Source organism: Populus trichocarpa, chromosome 7 (assembly GCF_000002775.5).
Source record: "Populus trichocarpa isolate Nisqually-1 chromosome 7, P.trichocarpa_v4.1, whole genome shotgun sequence".
Classification (NCBI taxonomy): Eukaryota; Viridiplantae; Streptophyta; class Magnoliopsida; order Malpighiales; family Salicaceae; genus Populus; species Populus trichocarpa.
In genome coordinates this window covers 9,759,721-9,786,602 of record NC_037291.2, presented here as the reverse complement: position 1 = coordinate 9,786,602, position 26,882 = coordinate 9,759,721, and the positions used below count along the sequence as shown (strand labels likewise).

Below are 26,882 nucleotides of genomic sequence, written 5' to 3'. Positions count from 1 at the left end.
ATTTTCTTATTTAATTTGTTAGCTTCTGTTTGATATTGTGTTCTAAATGGAAGATGGGTAAAATTTAATTTTTTTAAATCATTTTAATATATTGCTATAAAAATAATTTTAAAAAATGAAAATTATTTTAATAGATTTTCAAATAAAAAATATTTTAAAAAACAATTTCTATCATATTTCCCAACACCCTTTTAAATAACATCACTTTATCCTTCCATGTCATGCCCTCCTCCCTGAGCCTTGGTCCTTTGTCTACTCCCTAGCTACCTATAGTTTTTCCTCAAGCTCCCATGGTGATTTCTCCTAAATCGTGCATCTAATCATCAAGGCTTCGGATATATGGCTTTGCCCATAATCATGCTTCAATAATTGAAATGGTTAAGATTAGAAAGAGTCTTTTGTATAATTGTGATGAATGATTGATAAACCAACCATCCCTTTGTATTTATACCTTTAGGGTTGTATACAATACAATGGTGGAATGTACTACACATGATAACTATCCCTATATATAATGTATTTACATATATGTGGACTTTTTCCTTAATACACCCCGTCAAGCTGAAGGTGGAGATTCCACTCGAAGCCTGGATCTAAAATAAGCAAATGAGACTGGAGGGAGAGGTTTGGTAAGAACATCCACGAGTTGATCCTTTGAAGAGATGAACCGTACCTGAATTTCTCTCTTAGCAACGCGATCACGGACAAAATGATAATCAACTTCAACATGTTTAGTACGAGCATGGAACACTGGATTGGCAGATAAGAAAGTGGCCCCTAAGTTATCACACCATAAAGTAGTCATGGACGAAGTGGAAATCCGAAGTTCTGCCAATAAAGAACGAATCCATAAAATTTCAGCAGTACCATCAGCCAAGGCTTTGTATTCTGCTTCTGTAGAAGATCTAGCAACAGTGCGTTGTTTCCCGGATTTCCATGAGATAGGTGTAGAACCAAGGTATACAAGATAACCACCTGTTGATTTTCGATCGTCAATACTACCTGCCCAATCAGCATCTGTGAAACCATGAAGAGTCAAAAGAGAGTCTCGAGTAATGTGCAGACCATAGGTTGCTGTAGCCTGTAGGTAACGTAGGATACGTTTAACAGCAGCCTAATGATCATCAGTTTGGGCATGCATAAATTGACATACTTTGTTGACTGCATAGCAAATATCAGGTCGAGTGAAAGTAAGATATTGCAGTGCTCCAACAATCTGTCGATACCGTGTCGGATTAGAGTGAAGAGTACCAGGCACAATTCCTAGTTTAGAGGAGGTAGACAGAGGAGTATCAACTGGTTTGCAGGAAGCCATACCTGCTCGTTGGATAATATCGAGTGCATACTTGTGTTGACTTAACAAGATACCCATAGTTGTAGGTTTAACTTCAATGCCCAAGAAGAAATGAACAAAACCCATATCCCGAAGCTTAAATTCTGTTTGTAGTAAAGTAATCAATCTATGAAGCAAGGCTGAGTTACTCCCGGTTAGTAAAATATCATCCACATACACAAGCAAATAAATCATGGCACCATTGAGAGAGAGAATAAACGGAGAAGTGTCAACCTTGGATGCCTGAAATCCAATGGAAAGGAGGAACTCGCTCAACCTGTTGTACCAAGCTTGAGGTGCTTGTTTCAAGCCATACAAAGATTTATGAAGACGACACACATGAGATGACATAGCAGAATCAGCAAACCCCGGTGGTTGTGCCATGTATACCTCCTCTTGAAGAATGCCATTCAAGAAAGCATTATGAACATCCAATTGGTGAATATTCCAGCCATACAAGACAACAATAGTGAGCACAAGACATACCGTTGTAGGCTTAACCACTGGGCTAAACGTCTCCAAATAATCAATCCCCTCTTGCTGAGAGAAGCCGCGGGCAACCAACTGTGCTTTATATTGGTCAATCCGACCATCGGCGTGGCGTTTAATCTTGTAAACCCACCTACTACCAATCATATTCATAGATGGATGAGAGGGCAGCAATGACCAAGTATGATTAGAGTGAAGTGCCCGAATTTCCTCCTGCATGACATTATGCCAAACCAAATACCTGTTGGCATCCTTAAAGGACAGCGGCTCCTGTTGAGGTAACGTTGCAACACTGAAGTTAGCATCCTTTGGTGGACATGGTCAAAGCACCATAGGATGGAGACGGGCCGGCTGGGAGGAGTTGTGTTATCAACACTGGCCGGTATCTGCTGAAGCTGGAATTTCGACAGATCAACACATAGATTAATTCTATGAGAGGAATCAGAGGAAGAACCTGATGAGGAGCTCAATATATGTGCAGGCCGTGGGGTAGAACCAACTGTAGAATCTGCTGGAGTCATTGCCAGAATAGGGGAACCAGCAGGGGAAGAACCAGGGGAGCTGAAAGGAGCGATCTGAACCTGTACTGCATGCGAGGGTGGCAAATCTGAACCTGTACCTACAACATGATCATGATAATAACATGCAGATAATGGTAAGGGAGCCAAATGAGATGTAGGTGGTGTGGGGGGTAACGGTGGAAGGGCTGAAGATGGTGGCTTTGGATGATATAAAGTAACCGGTATAGTGGCGGCAGTAGGATGTGTAGGTGGGACTGCAATTTGTTCAGATTTACCAAGAGGAAAAACATGTTCATGAAACCGGACATGACGAGCAAGATAAATACGTTTGGATGTCAAGTCAAGACATCGATAACCTAAATGAGAGTTACTATATCCTAGAAAAACACAAGCAGATGAACGAAAATCTAACTTATGAGTATTGTATGGACGGAGGAATGGAAAACAAAGACACCCAAACGTACGAAGAAAAGCATAATCAGGAGATGATTTTAAAAGACATTCGAAAGGACTCTTATAATTAAGAACCAGAGTTGGCATGCGATTAATCAAGTAAACAAAGCTTTCAAAGGCATAGCTCTAATATTTAAGGGGAGCGTGACATTGCCCAAGAAGGGTAAGTCTAGTTTCGATAATATGTCTATGACGACGTTCAACCATGCCATTTTGTTCATGGGTGTGCAGGCAGATCACACGGTGATGAATACCTATTGTTTTAAAATACGTATTGAGTTTTTGGTATTCACCACCCCAATCTGTTTGAACAGATTTTATTTTTAAAGAAAATTGGCGCTCAACGAGCGCTTGAAACTAATGAAAAATATGAAAAACATCAGACTTAGCAACCATCAGATAAAACCAGATAAACTTTGTATGGGCATCCACAAAAATAAAAAAAATAGCAAAAACCATCTGATGACAACATAGGGGAAGGACCCCAGACATCACTAAAAATTAAATCAAGAGGAGCTAGAGTTTGATGACCCGTAGTTTTTAGAGTCAGACGACACGACTTGCCCAAAGAACATGCAGGACAATTGAAATTAAAACATTTTGTCATACATGACACTTTTTTATTTTTCACCAACAAATGCAGAATGCGTGGGCTTGGATGCCCAAGTCGACGATGCCAGATATCAGCGGAAGTAGAGAGACATGTAGATGAGAAAGCCTGAGGCAATGACATGACAGACGACTTGGACAAAACATATAGACCATCTCTACTCTGACCGGAAAGAAGCACTTCCTTTGTCATAAGGTCCTTAATATAAAAGAAACAGGAATGAAATTCAAAAAACACGTTATTCTCAAGGAAAAAGTTTTGAACAGATAGCAGAGGTTTTTAAATGGCAGGAACATGTAAAATATTGGATAAAGTAAAGGTGCGTTTTGGGGAATGAATTTTAGAGTGAGCAATATTGGAAATAAAAAGGCCCTGACCATCACTAACATGCAGATGATCATTACCAAGGTAAGGTTCTGAACTCGTCATACTCGCAATGTCTGGCGTTACATGATGATTTGCGCCCGTATCAGGAAACCATGTGATAGGAGATGTTGCAGGAGCATTATTAAATGCAAGATTGGCACTGGCTTGAAGAGGATGATTAGCCAACTGAGAGCACTATTGGGCAGTATGCCCATACTCATAACACAACTGGCATTTTACACTGCGATTATACCCACCAAAGCGATTACCTTGCTGCCCAAATTGTCCTGATAGCCGAGAGGGAGATCGAGAAAACTGTCATGAGGAGAATCGGTGTCCTTGTTGCCCAAATTGGTGACCTGAGGTATAACTGTTGTTTTCATTATTTCCACGATAAACATTGTTGCGATTATTATTATTTACCCAGCCCCCACGAAACCTGCCTCGTCTAGCATTATTGAAGCCCAAGTGATTCTGCACAAAGAAAGCAGCTGGTTGCTACAGTGGGGTTGGTAATAGAGGTGCTGTTACTGCTGGTTGGAGAGCAGCTTTGTGAAGAAATTCATGTGTAAGTAGACTGCTATGGAGATCAGTGTAGGAGATGGGGTCAGCCTTGGTAGACAAGCTGGTGACAAGATCTTTAAATTCGCTATGTAACCCCCAAAACACATATAGGTTGAATTCTGCCAAGGAGATTGGTCTACCAGTCGCATCAAGTTCATCAAACAATGCTTTTGCCTTCTGCAAGTAGGTGTTGGCAGAATCATCTTGCTGGCGTAGCTTTTGGAAGGAACCGTGAAGCTGCATGATCTTGGAATTTAAAGGGGACGCAAGAGTTGTTTCCAGCGTTCTTCAGATATCATGGGAGGTGTTACAATCCACCACTAAATGCAGAACTTCCACCGAGAGAGAAGATAAGAGGGCACTCATGATTAGGTGATCTTGCTGCTTCCATGTCAAGTATGCAGGATTGACAGAGGATGAAGATACTGCAGAAGATTCCAGATGAGGAGGAGGACATGTTGATGTGCCATCAACAAAAGAGTATACGCCTTGTCCCAAGAGGAACGGCTTCATCTGCATCCTCCAATACAAAAAGTTGGTATTGGAGAGTTTTAAAGACATTACTTGTTGCGTGTTAGGAAGAGATATGATGGCAACAGCAGGGGACACACCATAGGTGGCTGTTGGCGCCATAATGGAGAAAGAAGATTGGGGTGCAGATGCAGCAGAATAATGAAGTTCTTGATTGTCCATAGGAGGAAGAAGATTGGCAGAACACGTTCTTGATTTTTGCTGGAAGAAGAGAACTGGATGTAAGGGAGAAGTATGAAAGAAAGCTGCTGGGAAAGAAGACTGCTGGACGATAGAAGGCTGTTGGATGTTTGTTTTTGCTCTGATACCAACTTAAGATTAGAAAGAGTCTTTTGTATAATTGTGATGAATGATTGATAAACCAACCATCCCTTTGTATTTATACCTTTAGGGTTGTATACAATACAATGGTGGAATGTACTACACATGATAACTATCCCTATATATAATGTATTTACATATATATGGACTCTTTCCTTAATAGAAATCATATTGAATTAAAGTATTTTCATAATTAATGTTGATTCATTTTAACTTCATGCACTTAATTTATTTTAGATTAATTAAAGTATATTTTATAGGCCACGACATGTGTCGGCTATTTATTAGTTTAAGCTTAGACTAAAAGAAATTTCGATTTCATTGTTCCTACCTAATTTTTGTTCCATGTTTCGGTAAATTTTCAGAAAAATCCAAAAATAGCAAAAAAACATCGAAAATCCAAAAAATACATTTTTTTAATATATTTGCATCGTTTTTAGCATTTTCAGCGTCGTCTAAAAAGAATTTAAATTTTCAAAGGTCTTTCGAACGCGTTCAACTTTTCACGCGTCATTTTTAAAATTATTGATTTTCCTCATTGAGTCGACATTGATATTGCTCATTTTTAAAAAACTACAAAAAATTTAAGAAAAGTCAAATTTACAAAAAGAAAGAAGTTCAGGGACCAAGTTTGGAAACCTAGCAACATTTTTGCCTATAAATACAGGTCTTCAACACACACAAAAAGAGGAGGGGGCAATTTTACAAAATAGAGAAAAACTACAAAAAACCCTAAACCACAAAAACCCTAAAAACCACACTTCTTCCTCCTCCCTACCCGAGCAGCCGCTCACAGTCCCCCGACCAAAACCAGAGAAAACAAAAGGAGCGCCGCCAGTGGCGGCGGCGCGTGGAGCAACGCGCCGCCACTGTTCCACCACTGTTCCGGCCCTGCACTGTTCTTGATTCTGTTTGAGGGGTTGTTTTTTTTTTGTAACTTTAAGTTTGTTTAATGTAATTATTGTTTATTTTTGAGTTGTTTTATAACTTGTACTTTGTAAATGTGGATGGAAAAGAAAAGAAAAGAAAAAAACAAAAAAAATATATAGTAAAAGTGAGTGTGTGTTTGGATTTTCATTTATTTATTTATGTATGTATGTTTTGTTTTATGATAAAATCACAAAGATGAAAAAAGAATTTAATATTTTGATTTGCTCACGGTCTAGAATTATTAACTTATACTTAATTGTCAAGATTTTTCTGAGAGTTGGTGATTTTGTTTTTATTGTTTTAGCAATAATTTTAAGATTTTATTTTATTTTGTCACCATGTTTAAGAAGAATTGTAATATATTTTTGAAAAAAGAAAAATTTCTTTCATGACCCCCAATGTTTTAAAATATTAAATTTGGTTCCTATATTTTATTTTTTCTTACAGAAAAGTCCCTACAAGAAATGAATAGTCATATTTGGACTTGGTGGCCATTTGGAATTGCCGTAACTTCTATTTTTGAGTGTTTTATAAAAGTTTTTTCATTTAAAGTACATTAAAATATTTTTTTTTTGATTTTTTTAATTTATAACATAGAACATTAAAATAATAGGAAAACATTAAATAAAATAATCATTCTAATACTTTTCAAGCCAAATATATTTTGAAAACACAATTTCAACTATAATATCAAACCATCTTTTTAAAATTATTTGGTTATGCTAATAAAAACTATTTAAAATTAATTGTGATGATTGATATATATAAAAAACTAAACATTAAGAAAAAAAAATACGATTTAATTAGTTGGAGCTAGGATCCATTATTTAATAATAATAAAGATATATAGTCTCCTACCGTACATAAAAATATTTTTTGACAATATGATCAAGACATAAGATAATAAGAAAAACATTTTGTGAAAACATATTTTCTACGAAAATATGGAAATCTAAAGAAAAGGAAATAAATCAAACCTGATAACAGCCTTGGTAAAATGTTGAAGTTCTTCATACGTAGAATACGCATCATATGTGTCGTCTATGACGGTGATCAAAGCTCCAAGCTTTGTGGACAAGATCCGAGCAAGAGCATACTGAGGCTCAAAGTGCATTGCATTGACCCAAAAATACATCTCAACAATTCTGTCCCTTGCATAAGGCAACTCTTCAACCAAATTTAAGTCTTTCCACCAGCTGAAATATAAATAATAACGTCAAATTTGGCCCAGTGATGCTCATCGTTGCAAGATGGAGATAAAAATGGCTGCTCTATACTTTGATTCTAACTTTTACAGAAAAGAAAAATCGTACCCCCTTCTCATTATAAAATAAATTTACCTTGAGAGTGTGCTTAGCTCTTGCTGGTGCAGTAATTGTACCCTGTTGAAATCTAGTTTTGCAAATTTAAGCAAAGTTTCGTTTCGAAAATCTTCTTCTTCGTAAAAAGAGATGTATTCCCTGGCCTCGAGTCTCTGAACGGTTTTGTGGATCGGTCGGATCAGAGCATACTTAATGTGTCTTCCAAGACGAGGGCCTGACTGCGTTGCCAAGGACTCTAGGTTTGTCCTTGAAAACTCCGAGGCTTCATCTAAGATTTGCTCTCCATTGACACTCAAATGGGCAGCTTCGTGCAAGCTAAGATTGCCTTTCACATCACTGGTAATGGTTTTCTTGAACTCACCATTGGTGTCCTTGAATTTCTTGAACACATCTGATACATACACAGTAATCAGTATATATATATATATATATATATATAACACTACTCCCATACATGAATCCATGTATATATAGAATTAATGAAGAAATGCAAGATGCTTAGGTCGTTACCAGAAGACACTTTGCATCCATATTGCCTTAGAACTCGAAATAAAAGTGCAACAGTGTGGAGATCGTGGTCGTCATTTTCAAGAAGATTGGGAAGAGCATCATGAACATAATCTACATGATCTTCAATCTCAGTTTCAAAGTGATATGATACACCGAGGCGGCATAGCAGGTTGATAAACTCAACGTTTTCTACCGGATCCTTTTTAGAAGCCATTAACATGCCCATCACAATATTCTTCAACTCTTCTACTTGTCTATTGTATGATTCGAATTCCTGCGGGCAAAGTAAAAGTTCCAGTCATCAGCATCATACAGATATATTTTCATGTTGTTTAATATAAGAAAGAGAACTGACACTGTGTTTGTTAATGTTTTGAGCTCAGTACAACACCTAGCTAGCTTCATTACAACACCTAGTTATTTCAACAAAATCATGCTTTATTTTATTTTTGTATGATCAACTAGTATTTGTGACAAATTAAGCAAAAATAAAGCCTACATGAGATTAGGATATTACAAACGATATGACAGTCAAGGATTTGATTACCATTTCTGGGAACGAAAACGAAAAGAAGCTAAAACCCCATTCTGTGGGAGGGAAGTCAGCCAATGGACGGAAGTTCTGCATGCTGTTTGCTGGTAAATCTGTCTGCAATGCCATCTTAGATGCCTACTATTTCTTGATTTTTGGTTAAGTGTGAAGTGACCGGCGAACATAGTAGCATGTAACCTCAATTTATAGGACCACTTTGGATGGTTAAAAACTCAGCTTAGGCCCTGATATTAATTACTGGTCAGTCCTCTCCTTCTTTTCTTTTTCTTTTTGGTGAAATCAAGAATAGATATATAATAAAAAGAGAAAACATGAGCAGTACTGTGAGCAGAGCTTTAGCTACATAGATTGTAGTCCAGGTATCAACCTAATTACAAAAAAGAAATACAAGAAAACCTATAACCCTACTATTAAGCCAAGCAGAACAAACCCACACTAAATCAGAAATTAAGCAGACCAAGCCGAAATGCATTCATGATTCCTGTATAGATCAGCACCGGTATACCAAAAAAAAAGAGTTGAGATTCCTGATCCAACCTGCAGCAAATCAAAGTCTTATTTCTGTAGCAGATTGTAATTATATCTGATTGTAATTATCTTCTAAAGAGTTGTGATTAAAACTCTTAGTTGTTCAGTTATATTCCATGTCTATCACTGTCAATATGTATCTCCTATTCTGTAGGGAGAAACCGGTACAAGGGACTATAAAGAAGCCTTGTACTTCTTGTATTTGTAACCTGAATGAATTACGTGAACCTCATTACTGAATTCTATATTGTATTAGAGCAGGTTTTCTAAAATCCCTGTAAATCCACTGAATCAAATCACCCTCAATACAAATGACCACACCCAAGTTTGAATAAAAGTCCTTTGCCATTTACACTTATACACTCTGATGTTTGGGGACCTGCAAAAGTTCCAACTTTGAATGGATCACGTTGGTTTGTCTCATTCATAGATGATCATAGTCGGATGACTTGGGTATGTCTGATGAAAACCAAATAGGCTGTGTGCTCACTTTCTAAGCAGTTTTATTCAATGGTTGCTACCTAGTATAAAACTTCAATTCAGGTCCTGTGCACTGATAATGGTGGTGAGTTTGTCAATCATGAGATGAAGCAATTCTTACAGTGTCAGGGCATAATCCATCAAACTACATGCCCTTATTCCCCCTAACAGAATGGGGTTGCAGAAAGAAAAAACAGACATCTCCTGGAAATGGTTTGAGCCACACTATTTGAAGCCAATATACCCCTTCATTACTGGGGTGAGTCACTTACAACTGCATCATATATAATAAACCGTATCCCATCCCGTAGCTTAGACTTCCATACACCATTTGATACATTAAACCACAGTTTGTCCTCACCACTCACACCAAACCTGCCCCTAAAAGTCTTTGGTTGCACTGCCTTTGTACACATACCAAAACATAACCGCCATAAACTTCAACCATGTGCTCTTCGATGTGTCTTTGTTGGATATGGTCTTCATCAGAAATGATATCGGTGTTTCCATCCACCCATTTAAAAATTATATGTCACAATGGATGTAAAATTCCATGAGCACCAGATGTACTTTCCTGCAACAGAGACTACAAATCAGGGGGAGGAAAGTTTTAACATACAGTCTTTTAGTCATCAAACTGAGAACATAAGTCACTCTTTACCTGAACCTGAAACACCAGAAAAGGAACCAGCAGAACCAGAACATATGGATGCAGTAATTGAGCCAACAACACTTGAGCTTCAACCGTGTGATCAACCTAATATAGCTGAAGCAAGATCCACAACAACATGGAGCTGCCTCCAGGATGTCAGTTACAGGTTGAAGGAAGTAAACAAGTTTGTAAACTGCGAAAATCATTGTATGGATTAAAGCAATCACCAAGAGCTTGGTTCGGTAGATTTACAAACTCAATGAAGGCATTTGGATATCAACAGAGTAGTTCTGACCACACCCTATTCATAAAGCATAAGGAAGGGAAGCTCACAATATTGATTATATATGTTGACGATATGATTGTGACAGGAAATGACTCTGTTGAAAAGGAAGCCCTGCAAACTTATCTCTTTCGAGAATTTGAAATGAAAGATCTTGGACCTTTAAAGTACTTTCTGGGAATTGAGGTCTTGAGATCTAGACATTGTATACTCTTGTCACAACGAAAATACACAATTGATTTGCTTAATGAAGTTGGCATGCTAGCCTACAAACCAAGTGACACACCTGCTGCTGAAAATGTCAAGTTGAGTGCACACTCAAATCAGATTCCTGCAAATAAAGAACAATATTAGAGGCTGGTAGGACGATTGATGTATCTTGCACATACTAGACCCGACTTAGCATACTCACTTAGTGTTGTTAGCAGGTTTATGCACTCTCCAAGTGAAGAACATATGAAGGCAGTAATGCGTATTTTACAATATTTGAAGTCTTCTCCAGGTAAAGGAATTATGTTCGCTAAAGGAGACACTTTGAATATTGAAGGCTATACCGATGCAGATTGGGCTGGCTCAATTGATGATAGACGTTCCACTACAGGATACTTGACATTTGTTGGGGGAAATCTGGTTACATGGCGAAGCAAAAAACAGGGAGTTGTCGCTAGATCTAGTGCGGAAGCAGAGTACAGAGGTATGGCTAAAGGTGTATGTGAGCTGCTATGGATTAAAAATTTGTTGCAGGAACTCAAGATTTCATCAACATTTCCTATGAAATTATACTGTGATAACAAGGCTGCATGTGACATAGCTCACAATCCTGTTCAACATGACCGAACAAAGCATGTACAAATTGATAGATACTTTATTAAAGAACAACTGGAAGCAAAGATAATTGAAGTTCCTCATGTTCGATCGCAAGATCAACTTGCTGATATTCACACCAAGACAGTATCAAATAAAGCCTTTCACCAAGTATTGGACAAGTTAGGCATGAAAAATATCCATGCACCAACTTGAGGGGGAGTGTAGCAGATTGTAATTATCTTCTAAAGAGTTGTGATTAGAACTTTTAGTTGTTCAGTTATATTCCATGTCTATCACTGTCAATATGTATCTCCTATTCTGTAGGGAGAAACCGGTACAAGGGCCTATAAAGAAGCCTTGTACTTCTTGTATTTGTAACCTGAATGAATTACGTGAACCTCATTACTGAATTCTATAATTTCATCTATTATTACTTATTCATCAAAGTCTTATTGCTTTTCCTTTCAACGACCAAGACCCTTATTATTTTGACGAGGGTCCGGCTGCCTGACCACGTAATTGTTTTTCTGCAGACAAGAGCAGTAAGAGAGATCGATCAGGATAGGCTATGGCTGATGATAAAGATATACTATTTTTTTTTTATAAACAAGGAGCAACCTTAGATTGGATTCGTTCAGGATAAGATGATACTGCAGAAAAATATATATATTAGCAGTCAGACCTTCATTATCATGTTTGGGTGGGAGATCGATCAGATACACTGCATGTCTACACTTGAAATGATATGTTTCTCTTCTTTTAGAGTTTATTTTTTATTTAATTATATAATAATAAAAACAAATGCTTATAGGGAAGGGAATTAATAAAACCATGGAATTTTTTTATAATCAAAACGGTTTTTTATGTGATTTTAATTTTGACTCGACAATAAATCATTTATGATTTATTTAACAAAAAGTATAAATAATGATTTTAATCAATGTTTTTAATAAAAACTTAATTTCTTATTCATGTATTTCATTTTTTTGACCAAAACTTATTCTTTTTTATAAAAAAATATTATTTTTAAATAAACATTTAGCATGATCATCAAAGTAAGTTTGGATTAAAAAATTGAAAGATGATGAATCTATCATGCATCTATATATATAAAAAATATATAATAACCATAAATCTAGGAAAACTAAATTAAATTTTAATTTTATAATAAAAATTAAAAATAAATAAATATTTTATTCTCATTAAAAAATAATGATCAAATTATTTTAAAAATTATGCATATTAGTTTAATAAATAGTTATTTATAAAATAATTGCTAATATCATTACAAAAATATGCATGTGTCAGTGTTCGATCCGTGGTTGGCATGATTTGCTTCGTGCGTATTTGATATTGTAATAGCTTTAATAGTTATAATTTTTTTAAAAATAGATTGAAAAAAAAACACTTTTAGTTGTTACTAATTAAACTAAAAACACATTTAAATATGTTTTGATAAAAATACTAATAAAAGTATTGTTGATATTAAAATAACTTGTTGTAATTTCATAACTTTAAATTTTATAAAAAGTATTATTATTATTATTATATTTATACATGTTTTGAAATATAAATTATCCTATTAAACTAGCTTAAATCTCATAATAAAAACCATCAATTTAAGATGATTAATGATTTGCATAACTTTATGAACATGACATGATATTAATTAAAATCTCATCATAAATAAAATTTAAATGTTGATCAAATTCTATAAATACATAATCATATTTAGTAATAAATTGCTTCAATATAACTGAATAAATTAATCATGCGTCAAATGGTAGTAAACATATATATGTTGTTGGTTGCTAAGAGGAGGCTGAAAGGCGCTGGTTTTGGTTGTGAGGTAGACCAGAGATGGGCAGCTGTGGAGAGGTAGGTTGGCTCTGGTGTAGGGCTGTTTTGGCTGAGAAGGCGGGCGGGGGCTCCTTCGGGTGGCAGGGAAAGAAAAGAAAAGGTGACTTGTTTGGTCTGTTTGGTTGGTGAGCACGGAATGAGAGCGGGTTGGTGGCGGCTGGAAGATTGGGGTTGAGGGTAAGATGGCCAGAGGGCGGCTGCTGGGTGGAGAAGATGATTCTAGGGTTTTGTCTCTAGGGTTTTTTATGGATCTTTTTTTTTGTCTTAAAATTCCCCCCCTTTTTTTGTGTGTTGAAGGCTACTATTTATAGGCAAAATATTTTTTGGTCCCCAAACTTGATCCCTCAACTTCTTTCTTTTCTTGTAAATTTGATTTTTCTTATTTTTTTGGATTTTTTAAAAACGAGCAATATCAACATCGACTCAAACGAGCAATATCTTAAAAATAACACGTTAAAAGTCGAACGCATTCCAAAGATCTTTGAAAATTTGAATTCTTTTGAGACGATGCTAAAAATGCTAAAAACGATGCAAATATATTAAAAAAAATATTTTTTGGATTTTTGTTGTTTTTCGCTATTTTTGGATTTTTCAAAAATTTTGTCAGATAGGTGGGTCAAAAATTGGGTAACAACATATATAAAAGGTTCCTAGTTGTCATAACCCATTTTTGGGTTATTCCCCAATTCACTTTTTTGTTCTTTCTTTTCTCTCTTCAAAAAAAATAAATAAAAAAATAAACTATTATAAAAAAAATATAACAGTGAGAAGAGGATGCCATAACGCTCTAAAAATGGTTAAAAATTGGTTGAGGAGGTTCAAAAATATAAAAATTAAAATTTGACAGTATATCATTGATTGATAAGAGCCCTGTTGACAAAGAAAATTTAATTTGATGAAGAAAAGTCCAAAATCAAAAGTTTATGGACTCAATTAAATTTTATTGAAGGTTTAATTGAATTTATAGAGGTTTTGATTACAAGAAAAATTAATTTTGGAGTTAATTTGGGCTATAATTAGAAGAAATTAAAGTTGTGGGGTCAAATTATAATTTTTGAGAGTTAATTTGATCAAATTAGAGGCTTAGTTGCATAAATATTGAAGTTTGATGGCAATTAGGGACTTAATTGAAGAAATCTAAAACCAAGGACCAAAATGAAAAACACGTGTAAATATAGGGGCTGTAATTAAAATCGGATCAGGGGCTAAAATGAAGAAATTAGAAGTTTATTGCTCAATTGAGGGTCAAATTGCAGAAATTCAAGACCAATGACCAAAGTGAAAAAAACGGCCAACTTCATGGCCGCTGATTGATTTTTGGCAAGGATGCAATTGCATTTTTAAATCAAAATTGCAATTTAGGACTTGATTGAACAAATCACAAATTGAAGACTGATTTGTATTTTTACATAAGTTTGGCGTCATTTTCATTTAAATGAAATGACGCGTTTTTTCCAAAACGGCGCCGTTTCATCCACTGTTACAAAAGGAGGGGGGGCGAAACGGTGCCATTTTGAATGGCACTGTAACCCTTCTTCTTCCCCTGGACGCGTGAAGCAGGGGAATAAGAAGATTTTTCTTCCTCTGTTTTCACCGACGTCTCCCTCTAAAAAGCATTAAAAGACGCCGACAAAACTCCCTACATGCCTGCCACATGGTGGAAGAAGAGGGGATGCACCCTAGGGCGGTTTTGGGGCGGCAGCATAGTAGCCACCCCAGCCATTTCACCACCCTTTTTTGCCTATAAATACAGAGGTAGAGAAGAGAAAAGAAGGGCGGGGGGAAGAAGAGAACAGAACGAGAAAGAAGAGAATAAAAGAGAGAGGATAGAGAAGAGAAGAGAAAGAACAAAGCATCTGGCCGGCCAACAGGAAATGAAGATGGGAATTCATGCCTGAGCCCCAAGCAGAGAAGACTCGATATCTCCAATATAAGCGACCTACTAGCGGACGAGATCCAGATTGAAGTTAATTCAGAAGATGTGAAGGATGGTCGTGATGATGTTCTTACCAGTTAGCTCTGGCCGGACAATGTCTTCTCCCTCCTCATTTCCTCAAGATGCATAAAGGTGAGATAAATTTTTGTTTCATGCCTGCTCACAGAAGCAAGATCAAGTTCCTCTTCCTCCAGATCCAACAACTACTGGCATAGATGAGATAAGAAGAATTCGATATCCAGCCACCACTTCTCATAAACCCCGGATTTGTCCGCCTTGTTCTTCCAGCTCCTCCTCCACTTCCAACCTGAAACCATTGACCACAGCCTCTCCCTCTCTCAGCCACGACCAAAAATATCACCAGCAGTTCAACCATTCTTCCCTCCACCGCGACCCGACCTAGCAAAAAACCAGTCCCGACAGCGGCCGCTTGGTCTTCCCACTGGCTACCTGAAACAGAGAAGTGGAAAAAAAAGAAAAAAAAACATACAGATCAGTAGGGAGAGAAGCAGAACAAAAAACGAGAAGGAAAGGAAACCAAAACTTGTTGCTTCGTCTTTTCTTTTACAGGTCTTCATCGGTGACACAGCTGGCACAGGAAAGGAAGAAAGGAGGAGATCTATCCGATCCCCTCTTTTTTTCACATTACCGGCAACGGTCAGAAATTCCAGCACTGTTCCGAGTCCATTTTGAAGCTGTTGTAGTCACATTTGTCTATCATCCCCTCCCCTGCAACGATGCTCCCAACCAAAGCACTCCCCCTTTTGTCTATCATCCCCTCCCTTGCAACCCAGGTCTTAGCAACCTCTTTCAAACCTCCCTCTTACAATCCAACCCCACAAACACCTGCAAACGTCCCTCTTAAACATACACAACACCCCCCTCTTCACCCTGCCACCTTGAAATTTTTGCAACCTATGTGTCACACAAACAACAGCCAAAACAACAAACAATTACCTAACACAACTCCCACTCCCCCTGTTTCTACTAAGTTTAGTCGGTTATATAGCCACAGAAGTGGACTATGCACAACTGGAGCATATGATTTTTGAAAACTGTTAAGAAGGCAATTGGATTTCGCTTCCTAGGAGCAAGCCAAGCAGTTATCACCTTTACAGACAAAGAGACCATGGAGAAAGAATTAATAAACAGTTGCTCTGCCTTGGCAAACTACTTCTCTAGTATCAAACCATGGAAGAGGGAAGTAAAAGCAGTAGACAGATTTGTTTGGGTGTCTATTCTGGGACTCCCTTTGATTGCATGGAACCGCAGATGTATTGAATTCATGGTAGAAGATGTAGGCAAGATGATTGGTTACGACATTACAAGTGTGAGTCAAGGTTCACTTATGGGAGTCAAGGTGCTTCTGAGCACAACTTTAAACAAGCAGCTTTCACTGATTCTAGACGGAGAGGAATTTGATATATCAGTCATGGAAATGAAGCCAGGTTTTAGCCCCCTGCTTACCACAATTAAATACTCAATGGATACATCAGGCACTGCAGAATCAGATGACGAGACATGCAGTAAAATTACACCTCCAGAAGAGTTTTTGCCGGCCAGTATAAATGAATCAGAAGCTGACTGGACCTCACCAGAGCAACAGGACAAGGACATGCAAACTGACCCCTCTATCATTCTCTACACAAGGTACACTGAATTACCCAGCAACCTAGACCAATCTGACACAACATACAAAACCTTCTGCCTTTTTCCTGAAACTAAGGAAACACACAAGCTACAGATAAAAAACCAGCAATTGCACACCGCCTCTTACCAATCCCAGTCGTCCTCTACAAAGCCATGCTATGACACCATTGGGAAAAAAAATACAAGTGGCAGAAACCAGCTACAGCAGCCCAGAAGACTCAGCAGTATCCTTTTCACGAGTGGGCCTCGATAAAAAACAAACACACACTAAAGCCTCCTCAGCCCAGGTTATAAGGCCTACCCCAAAACTAACGAGACACATGATACTAGTCCAAAATCAGAGCCAGAATACACATCAACAATCTTTCTCTGCATTCATACGTGACCTGGCAGAACCACAAGAAGTAGTGGAAATGGAGTTGGAAGGAAAAATAAAAGATAAGAAGCTTAGAAGAACCAGAGGGCTTGCACCTAAATCTTCATTCAGCAAAAGGAAGAATATGATGAAAGTTAGATCGTTTGCAGCTCATATTTCTGATGGAGCACCAACCTTCTTGCAATGAAGGTAACCAGCACCCAAAATAACACACCTCTACAAGGCACCATGTCATCCCCTGTTCTCGAGTCATCCGGCATTGGAAAGAACCATAACTATGCCTCCATGAATGATGAAACCAATGGCAAGCATCTCCATCTACCACCCCTGTTGAACCCTCAAAGCAGCCCACAAACCTCTGCAGACGCGACAAATGAAAACGCAAACGGGAATAGCCACAAAATAAGAAAACTGAAGTTGCTGCAAGCCAGTGGTAGTGTTGCTAACACTATGGAGGATTGTTATTCTTCAGACTCCTTAAACTCAGGAATCCAACAAGGAAATATTCGGTTTCAAAATGAAGCATCAAGACAATGGGTTTGACAGTGAAAAGAAGACTCAAGAAATGATACAAGATGTTGTGGCTCTAGGTCTGGGAAACCCGCAAGAACTAAAAGGGTAGGAAGAAGGAATAATGAGAAACATTGAAAGAGAAGTAGATGAGTGGACATCAATTAATCAGTTGTAAGTTTTCTACCCCGCTCAGTGTAGTCTGCCTTGGTTTTGTTCTCTTTATGAATATCTTTGCTTGGAACAGTTGTGGTTTAGGTATGGCACACAAATGAAATTTCATCCGGAATAGGCTTATAAACAATAATGTTGGTATCTGTTTTCTTTTAGAAACCAAGAAAAATAATTGTTGTGACTCCTTCATTAGAAATCTGTGGAATATTGCAACTGTCAAATGGACTTCTCTAGAATCTGTAGGGAAATCAGGAGGAATTATAGCAATGTGGGATAACTCTGTCTTTGAAGTTAACTCTATAGAATTTGGAGGGTAGTGGATCAGCCTATGTGGCACGCATATTCCCTCTTCTTTTAATTGTATGATAGTTGGTGTCTACGCTGCATCTTCAGTGAAAGAACGTGCTGATCTGTGGGAAGAAATCACCACTCTTAAGTTTGCTTTTGAACTGCCACTGTTGGTGATAGGCGATTTCAACGAAACTCTACACGCTAATGAGAGAAGTAGTGGTAACCTCAATCTATCAGGTTCAACTTCATTTCGCAGATTTATATCCGACTGTGAACTGGTTGAATTCAATATGCAGGGGCACTGGTTCACTTGGTTTAGGGGTGGGTCTATGAGCCACATTGACAGAGCTTTTGCTTCCCCGGAATTTCAGTTGCAGTTCCCGTCTCTATCTCTTTGTCGCTACCCTAGAGGGATGTCCGATCATTGTCAGCTGCTCCTCTAGAGCCCTGAGGTAGACTGGGGGTGGAAGCCGTTCCGTTTCATAAACTGTTGGCTGTCGCACCCTTCTTTCTTAACAGACTTTGAGGCCCTCTGGTCTGATAGATGCAAGGAGTTTCCAGGTGAGTTTAGTCTGATTAAGAAGCTGGGGATCATGGGAAAAAAGCTGAGACAATGAAATAAATCCACTTTCGGGGATCAGAATCTAAAACTTGCAGACATCCAGAACTCCATTACAACACTTGAAAACTTATCTGAGACCAAAAAAATAAAGCTCCAGGGGTTGAACTCTGATTTATGGGAGGTTAACAGAAGGGTGGAAGATAGCTGGAGACAAAAATCTCGTCAAAACTGGTGTAAAATGGGGGATAAAAACACTCATTTTTTCACATATCAGCAAGTCTAAGGAAAGACCGCAACTACATTAGTAAGATTGATCATAATGGTAGTCACCTAGTCTCCTCAAATGATATAAAAGAAGGCGCTGTCAACTTCTTCTCATCCTTGTTTCAGAAACCAACGTGTAAAAGAATTGAAATGGGAGGCTCGGGGTTCTCCAAAATTTTAGAAGCAAATTCAATTTGGCTAGAAAGACCACCTTCAATGGAAGAAGTTAAGAAAGTTGTGTGGGACTGTGATGTTTCTAAAGCCCCTGGCCCTGATGGTTTCACATTCTCCTTCTATAAAAAGGTATGGAATATCATCAGCTCAGAGGTTTTTATGTTGGTTAAAAGTTTTTTCAGAACTGGTAAACTTTCAAAGGGTATCAGCTCTTCTTTTGTAACTCTGATTCCAAAATCAAAGGGGACGAGCAGATTCTCACATTTTCATCCGATAAGCTTGATTCACGGGTTATATAAAATAGTGGCAAAGCTACTGTCCACTAGGCTTAGACGTGTCTTGACAGATGTAATCAGTGTTAACCAGTCTGCATTCATTGCTAGGTGACAGATTTTAGACGGGTTCATGATAGCAAATGAGGTTGTCCATGGTGTGCGCAGCAAGAAGGAGCATGGCCTCTTACTGAAGGTAGATTTCCATAAAGCCTTTGACTCAATTTTGTGGGAACATATTGACACAAGCATGGGATACATGGGTTTTGGCTCACACTAGAGGAAGTTGATCTTTGAATGCTTATCCACTTCTAAATTAGCCATCTTGATAAACGGTTCCCCCAGTAGAGAATTTAGTCTGGAGAGGGGTCTCAGGCAAGGGGACCCTCTCTCTCCTTTCCTATTTGACATCGCAGTTCAGGGATTGACAGTTTTATTCAATAGGGCATCCGCTTCAGGTTATTTCAAAGGCTTACAGACTGCTCCAGGACATTACATAACTCATTTGCAATATGCCGATGACTCTCTGATTTTCCTGCCAAATGATTTTCCCTCTCTTCTACATGCCAAGAGGATACTTCGTTGGTTTGAGATCATTTCCGGATTGAAAGTTAATTTCTATAAAAGCTCACTAATAGGTATCAACTTGGACAACGACTACACCTCTAGCCTGGCAAACTCAGTTTTCTATCGTAGTGATACTTTCCCGGTCAGGTACCTTGGACTACCTCTTGGAGCCAATCCCAGCAGACTCTCTACCTGGAAACCAGTATTGTCCACTATCAGAGCAAAGCTAAGCACATGGAAAGGGAATTTTTTGAGCATGGCGGGAAGGTTGTGTCTAATTAAATCAGTCTTAAGCTCTCTTTCTTTGTTCTACATGTCAGTTTTTGCTATGCCAAAGGGTATTATTAAAGTCATCTCATCTCTAACCCGATCTTTTCTTTGGAAAGGAATCTCAACATCTCATGGCATTTTTAAGGTGGCTTGGCACAAGGTAATAAAGAGTAAATCTTCTGGTGGTCTTGGGCTGGGATCCATCCACAACAAAAATCTGGCTTTGCTATTTAAATGGCTATGGAATCTGGATAATGGAGTGGTAGGAGGCTGGCAAGAACACATTCTTCTAAAATACCGACCTCACTTTATTAACGGTATCCCTGAGTTTACAGGTTCTTTATCTCCAACTTGGCATGGCATTGTTTCGGCAATCCTCTCAACACAAAACATTGCCAATCTTTTAAATGCAAATGTCGGGTTCAAGGTGGGTGATGGGAGGAACATCCGGTTTTGGACTGACTCTTGGCTTGGCTCTGTAACCACTCTCCAACTCTTATTCCCCAGATTATATAACCTCTCCCTGCAGCAAAAATCCAGCCTTGCAGATATATATAATTTGACAGATACATCTTTCAACCTATCCTGGAGACGACCCCTTCGGCCTCGTGAAAACGACATGAGGGAAAGTTTGATCGCAGAGGTGCAGCGTGGCCTCATTTTCTCAGATGGTGCAGACCGCAAGTTATGGAAATTTCACAGCTCTGGCATGTACTCAGCTCAATCAGGTTGCGTTCTTTTTGATAGTCTATCGGCCACTGAAAATAATCACTCCCCTGTTCTGCTATGGAATGGTTATGCCCCTCCAAAAGTGGATATGTTCATATGGCTTCTTCTTCATGGCAGTTTGAGTACACAGAGTTTTTTAGCTGAGAGGAGAATCATTAATTATGAGGAATCTCACTGCCCATTCTGCTGCAAGGAAACTGAGACAATTAATCATCTCTTCCATTGGTGTCCCATAACATGGTCTATTTGGGGTCGTTTCTTGAACTGGTTCGGGTGCTCAGGTTGTCTGCACAAAGACCCATATCAAAATCTACAGGAATGGTCAGGTTTGATTAATGGAAAATTTTAGCGACGTGCTTTTACCCTCCTCTACAAAGGTCTGTACTGGTCAATTTGGATAGCGCGCAACCGCCTAATCTTCGAATCCAAGGCTCCGGATTAGGATATGATTTTTTATTTCACCTTTCACCGTTTGGCCTTCTGGTTGAAGTCTTCAGTTAGAAATTTCAACTATACAGGCTCAGATCTTTTTAGAAGTCCTGAATGTATTATGAACTGGACTAATTAATTAGGTCCCTCGTCGCTTTGGTCTTCTCTATTCTTTTATATTCCCATTGTATTTTATCTTTCGTTCAGTTTCACCTACTTGATGGGGCTGTTAAATATATAATTCACTCGTTTACTATAAAAGAAAAGAGAAGAGAAAGAAGAGAAAAGAGAAGGGGAAGGCCGAAAGAAGAAGAAAAAAAAAGAAGCAGAGAAGAGAACGAAAAACAAAGGAGAGAGAGAGAAGAAAAACAGCACTGCCAACCACCACGAACCACCAGCGCTGCTGCCTGTCGCCTCTAGCAGCACCGCCTCGACGCCACCGCAGGTCAGCCTTCTTCCCTCTCCTCCTCCACCTCCTTCTTCTCCTTCTGCGTTTGCCTCTCCACTGTTCACGTTGCATGTGAATAGTGGAGAGGTCCACTGTAATGGGCTGGCAGCGCCAGCCCAGCACACGTAGTTGGGCCAGGTTCGACCCAGCCCATGCATTTGGGCCGGGTCCGGCTCATTTCCAAAAAAAATAAAAAAAATATTGTTTAATATTTGTGATTTCCTCACTTTTTTTATTTATGTTTTGTTTAATCTCTATCTGTTTTTTTTCATTTCAACAATAAGAATCCGATATTAAAATACCCAGTTTTCGTCAAAACTTCAAAAAATACAAAAACAAATTGAAAAAAGAAAAAATGTTTTTGCGCATACGGTCAAGTGTCTCAAAGCTAAAAAATCAAATTGTGTTTTTCATACACCAAAAAATAATGTTTTAGCATGCATTTTGACTTTAATAACTAGTTTATTAAAGTCTAGAGAACATTGGCCAAAATTTTAAAAACAACAAAAATTTTATTTTGTTTGTCTTTTAGTATCCGGGGTACGACATTACACGTAATATGTATTCTGGATATTTAATTCTGTTTTTTTTTCGGACGTAAAACGGTTAGGTTTTACTCCATTAAGATAAGAACCTCCTTATTGAGGAGGGCTTTTCATGACCCTTTAGACGGACCAACAATTAGAAAACACAATAAGACCATAATTTTTATTAGACATTAAAACAATGCAGCTTACCTTAGGTAGGGCGTAGTTGGGGTGCTAATATCTTTCCTTTACGCAACCAGTCTCCGTACCCGATCTCTGAGACCAGTTAGGGTTCCTAGTGACTAGAGTACTAGGTGGCGAATCCCAGTCCATATTTTACTGATAAGAGATAAAAATTTCTTGTCTCTCTATATTTTCCAAATAGACCCTTTACATTTTTTCACCTGAGAGTAGTGAACGATCCCCGCACACGTGCGACACTAGTCTTCCATCCACACAGACTAACCCTAAAGTTTTACATAGATTAGAAGAATGTTTGTTTATTTTTAACAGCACATAAATTTCTAGACCATTGTTTCAATACGTAATCAATCATGGTAGGATCGGAGATATATATCCTTTTAATTTTCCACTATGTTTATATGTCTACCATATTGAAATTTATCTTAGACAAGCATCTTTTCTTAAAATGCACAAGTTTTGGAATGGAAAAAGAAACAGCTGTGTATGCCACACTTTATTAAAGTAGGATATTACAAATAGCATACGAGAGAGAGGAGGAGAGCATTAATGTCTCTCATTTTATCACAGAAAACATTGAGCAACTACTTAGTTCTTACTGAAAGCATATATATATATACACAAATGCATAAACACACAATGCATGGGAGATTATTAATTAATGGTACGTACTATCTCTCAATAAATTACAGGAAACATTTTGCAGCACTCACACCGATGGTTTATTTGGCATGACATGTGGGAGCTCAACATTTTAGCTTTAAAGGGATATTTTCTCCACGAACAATAAACTGATGCGACCTTTCAAGCATGATGCATTTGTGTAGGCGTCGTTGCTCTCATAAACGACGTCTGTTGCACGTGCATTGTTGACACACACCTTAAGGAGATTCATGGAGATGGCAGTGGGCTTCAAGCAGTCTTCGTTAATGTCCTTCCATGCATCTGCACATGTTTTCTGAAGCTCTTTAACTGCCTCGTTCATGGAGACTCCATATTCTTTCATGTAGCATTCAATTGCAGAAGCACAATGCTCCCTCTTTTGTTCAAACTTCACATATGATCGAGCAAGGATGTTATAATAATCATTTTCTTTCTCTTCATAAAAATAATAAATTAATTATAATGCTCAGAGGATGGTTTAATGCTGAATTTCGGACGAGTAATTATACCTCATGGGTCACTATGTCATTCATAAGGCGGAGAAACAAACATCCTGCCTCGGAGATTTTTGCTTTACTTGTTAACCATTCCAATTCTTTGATTCTTGCAGTTTCAACTACGAAGAATACTGTTGTCGTTGCCATAAAACCAATCGAGATTTTTCCATTGCGCACATACTCATTCAATGGCGGCACAAAACGATCGTTACACCATTGAGCCTCGACTATGTAGGTTCTTATCATCTCTTTCATCTGGTCGATAGTATTTACAACAAAAAGAAAAGTAACATAAAACAGGAGAGAGGTCCAAGAGGACTTAAGTACAGCAGGAGAGAAAAGACTCCCAAACGATACCGGAAAAAAGAAACTGAATCTTACCTCCTCCTTCACATATTTGACAGCAGTAAAGGATTTTCCATTCTTGCTAACTTCATTTGCAACGTCATCAAAATAACTTAAGAGAGCCCTATAAAGAGCTTTCATGGAATCCGTGGGTAGCTGATCGATGGCATCGATATTGCATCTGGAATGTTTTAAGAAATTAACCTTGATATACTCTTGATTAAAGTGAAATCTCAACTCGATTTCATATCTTTTGAACTTAAGTAAAAATTTATTTTGTAGCCAATAATATTATTTATGATTTTTTTTCTAATCATTTCCATTGCAATATTTACTTAATTGTCAAGATTTTTCTGAGAGTTGGTGATTTTGTTTTTATTGTTTTAGCAGTAATTTTAAGATTTTATTTTATTTTGTCACCATGTTTAAGAAGAATTGTAATATCTTTTTGAAAAAAGAAAAATTTCTTTCATGACCCCCAATGTTTTAAAATATTAAATTTGGTTCCTATATTTTATTTTTTTCTTACAGAAAAGTCCCTACAAGAAATGAATAGTCATATTTGGACTTGGTGGCCATTTGGAATTGCCGTAACTTCTATTTTTGAGTGTTTTATAAAAGTTTTTTCATTTAAAGTACATTAAAATATTTTTTTTTAATTTTTTTAATTTATAACATAGAACATTAAAATAATAGGAAAACATTAAATAAAATAATCATTCTAATACTTTTCAAGCCAAATATATTTTGAAAACACAATTTCAACTATAATATCAAACCATCTTTTTAAAATTATTTGGTTATGCTAATAAAAACTATTTAAAATTAATTGTGATGATTGATATATATAAAAAACTAAACATTAAGAAAAAAAAATACGATTTAATTAGTTGGAGCTAGGATCCATTATTTAATAATAATAAAGATATATAGTCTCCTACCGTACATAAAAATATTTTTTGACAATATGATCAAGACATAAGATAATAAGAAAAACATTTTGTGAAAACATATTTTCTACGAAAATATGGAAATCTAAAGAAAAGGAAATAAATCAAACCTGATAACAGCCTTGGTAAAATGTTGAAGTTCTTCATACGTAGAATACGCATCATATGTGTCGTCTATGACGGTGATCAAAGCTCCAAGCTTTGTGGACAAGATCCGAGCAAGAGCATACTGAGGCTCAAAATGCATTGCATTGACCCAAAAATACATCTCAACAATTCTGTCCCTTGCATAAGGCAACTCTTCAACCAAATTTAAGTCTTTCCACCAGCTGAAATATAAATAATAACGTCAAATTTAGCCCAGTGATGCTCATCGTTGCAAGATGGAGATAAAAATGGCTGCTCTTTACTTTGATTCTAACTTTTACAGAAAAGAAAAATCGTACCCCCTTCTCATTATAAAATAAATTTACCTTGAGAGTGTGCTTAGCTCTTGCTGGTGCAGTAATTGTACCCTGTTGAAATCTAGTTTTGCAAATTTAAGCAAAGTTTCGTTTCGAAAATCTTCTTCTTCGTAAAAAGAGATGTATTCCCTGGCCTCGAGTCTCTGAACGGTTTTGTGGATCGGTCGGATCAGAGCATACTTAATGTGTCTTGCAAGACGAGGGCCTGACTGCGTTGCCAAGGACTCTAGGTTTGTCCTTGAAAACTCCAAGGCTTCATCTAAGATTTGCTCTCCATTGACACTCAAATGGGCAGCTTCGTGCAAGCTAAGATTGCCTTTCACATCACTGGTAATGGTTTTCTTGAACTCACCATTGGTGTCCTTGAATTTCTTGAACACATCTGATACATACACAGTAATCAATATATATATATATATATAACACTACTCCCATACATGAATCCATGTATAGAATTAATGTAGAAATGCAAGATGCTTAGGTCGTTACCAGAAGACACTTTGCATCCATTTTGCCTTAGAACTCGAAATAAAAGTGCAACAGTGTGGAGATCGTGGTCATTATTTTCAAGAAGATAGGGAAGAGAATCATGAACATAATCTACTTGATCTTCAATCTCAGTTTCGAAGTGATATGATACACCGAGGCGGCATAGCAGGTTGATAAACTCAACGTTTTCAACAGGATCCTTTTTAGAAGCCATTAACATGCCCATCACAATATTCTTCAACTCTTCTACTTGTCTATTGTATGATTCGAATTCCTGCGGGCAAAGTAAAAGTTCCAGTCATCAGCATCAAACAGATTGTCATGTTGTTTGATATAAGAAAGAGAACTGAAACTGTGTTTGTTAATGTTTTGAGCTCAGTACAACACCTAGCTAGCTTCATAATTATACTGGGTTTTATTTCAACAAAAAGCATGCTTTATTTTATTTTTGTATGATCAACTAGTATTTGTAATTAATAAAGCAAAAAGAAAGCCTATATGAGATAAGGATATTACAAACGTTAGTAAATATGACAGTCAAGGATTTGATTACCATTTCTGGGAACGAAAACGAAACGAAGCTAAAACCCCATTCAGTGGGAGGGAAGTCAGCCAATGGACGGAAGTTCTGCATGCTGTTTGCTGGTAAATCTGTCTGCAATGCCATCTTAGATGCCTACTATTTCTTGATTTTTGGTTAAGTGTGAAGTGTCCGGCGAACATATTAGCATGTAACCTCAATTTATAGGACCACTTTGGATGGTTAAAAACTCAGCTTAGTCCCTGATATTATTGGTCAGTCCTCATCTATTATTACTTAATTATTCATCAAAGTCTTATTGCTCTTCATTTCAAAGACTAAGACCCAAATATTTCCGGCTGCCTGACCAAGTAATTGTTTTTCTGCAGACAAGGAGCAGTAAGAGAGATCGATCAGGATAGGCTATGGCCAAGGGCACAAGGCTCAGGTGGGCTGTAGCC

The 26,882-nt window shown here is 37.5% G+C and overlaps 1 protein-coding gene across 3 annotated transcripts in view; it reads right to left on the bottom strand.

The window, feature by feature from the left end:
- Positions 1–26,619, bottom strand: part of LOC7457170 (probable terpene synthase 6) — a 39,114-nt gene extending 12,495 nt beyond the window's left edge. The window contains exons 1-7 of one of the 3 annotated variants that reach the window (XM_052454358.1): positions 26,455–26,619; positions 25,902–26,175; positions 25,422–25,794; positions 25,059–25,277; positions 24,035–24,179; positions 23,666–23,908; positions 23,295–23,544 (exon numbers count right to left, since the gene is read on the bottom strand). In XM_052454358.1, coding sequence (XP_052310318.1) covers positions 23,295–23,544; positions 23,666–23,908; positions 24,035–24,179; positions 25,059–25,277; positions 25,422–25,794; positions 25,902–26,175; positions 26,455–26,568 — 1,618 coding nt within the window. In that variant the 5' untranslated portion in view covers positions 26,569–26,619. Of the gene's footprint in view, positions 1–7,095; positions 7,315–7,458; positions 7,832–7,950; positions 8,225–8,497; positions 8,665–23,294; positions 23,545–23,665; positions 23,909–24,034; positions 24,180–25,058; positions 25,278–25,421; positions 25,795–25,901; positions 26,176–26,454 lie in introns of those variants that run through there. The other 2 variants (XM_052454356.1, XM_002310603.4) reach the window with 2 other exon arrangements.
- Positions 26,620–26,882: the final 263 nt, after the last annotated feature.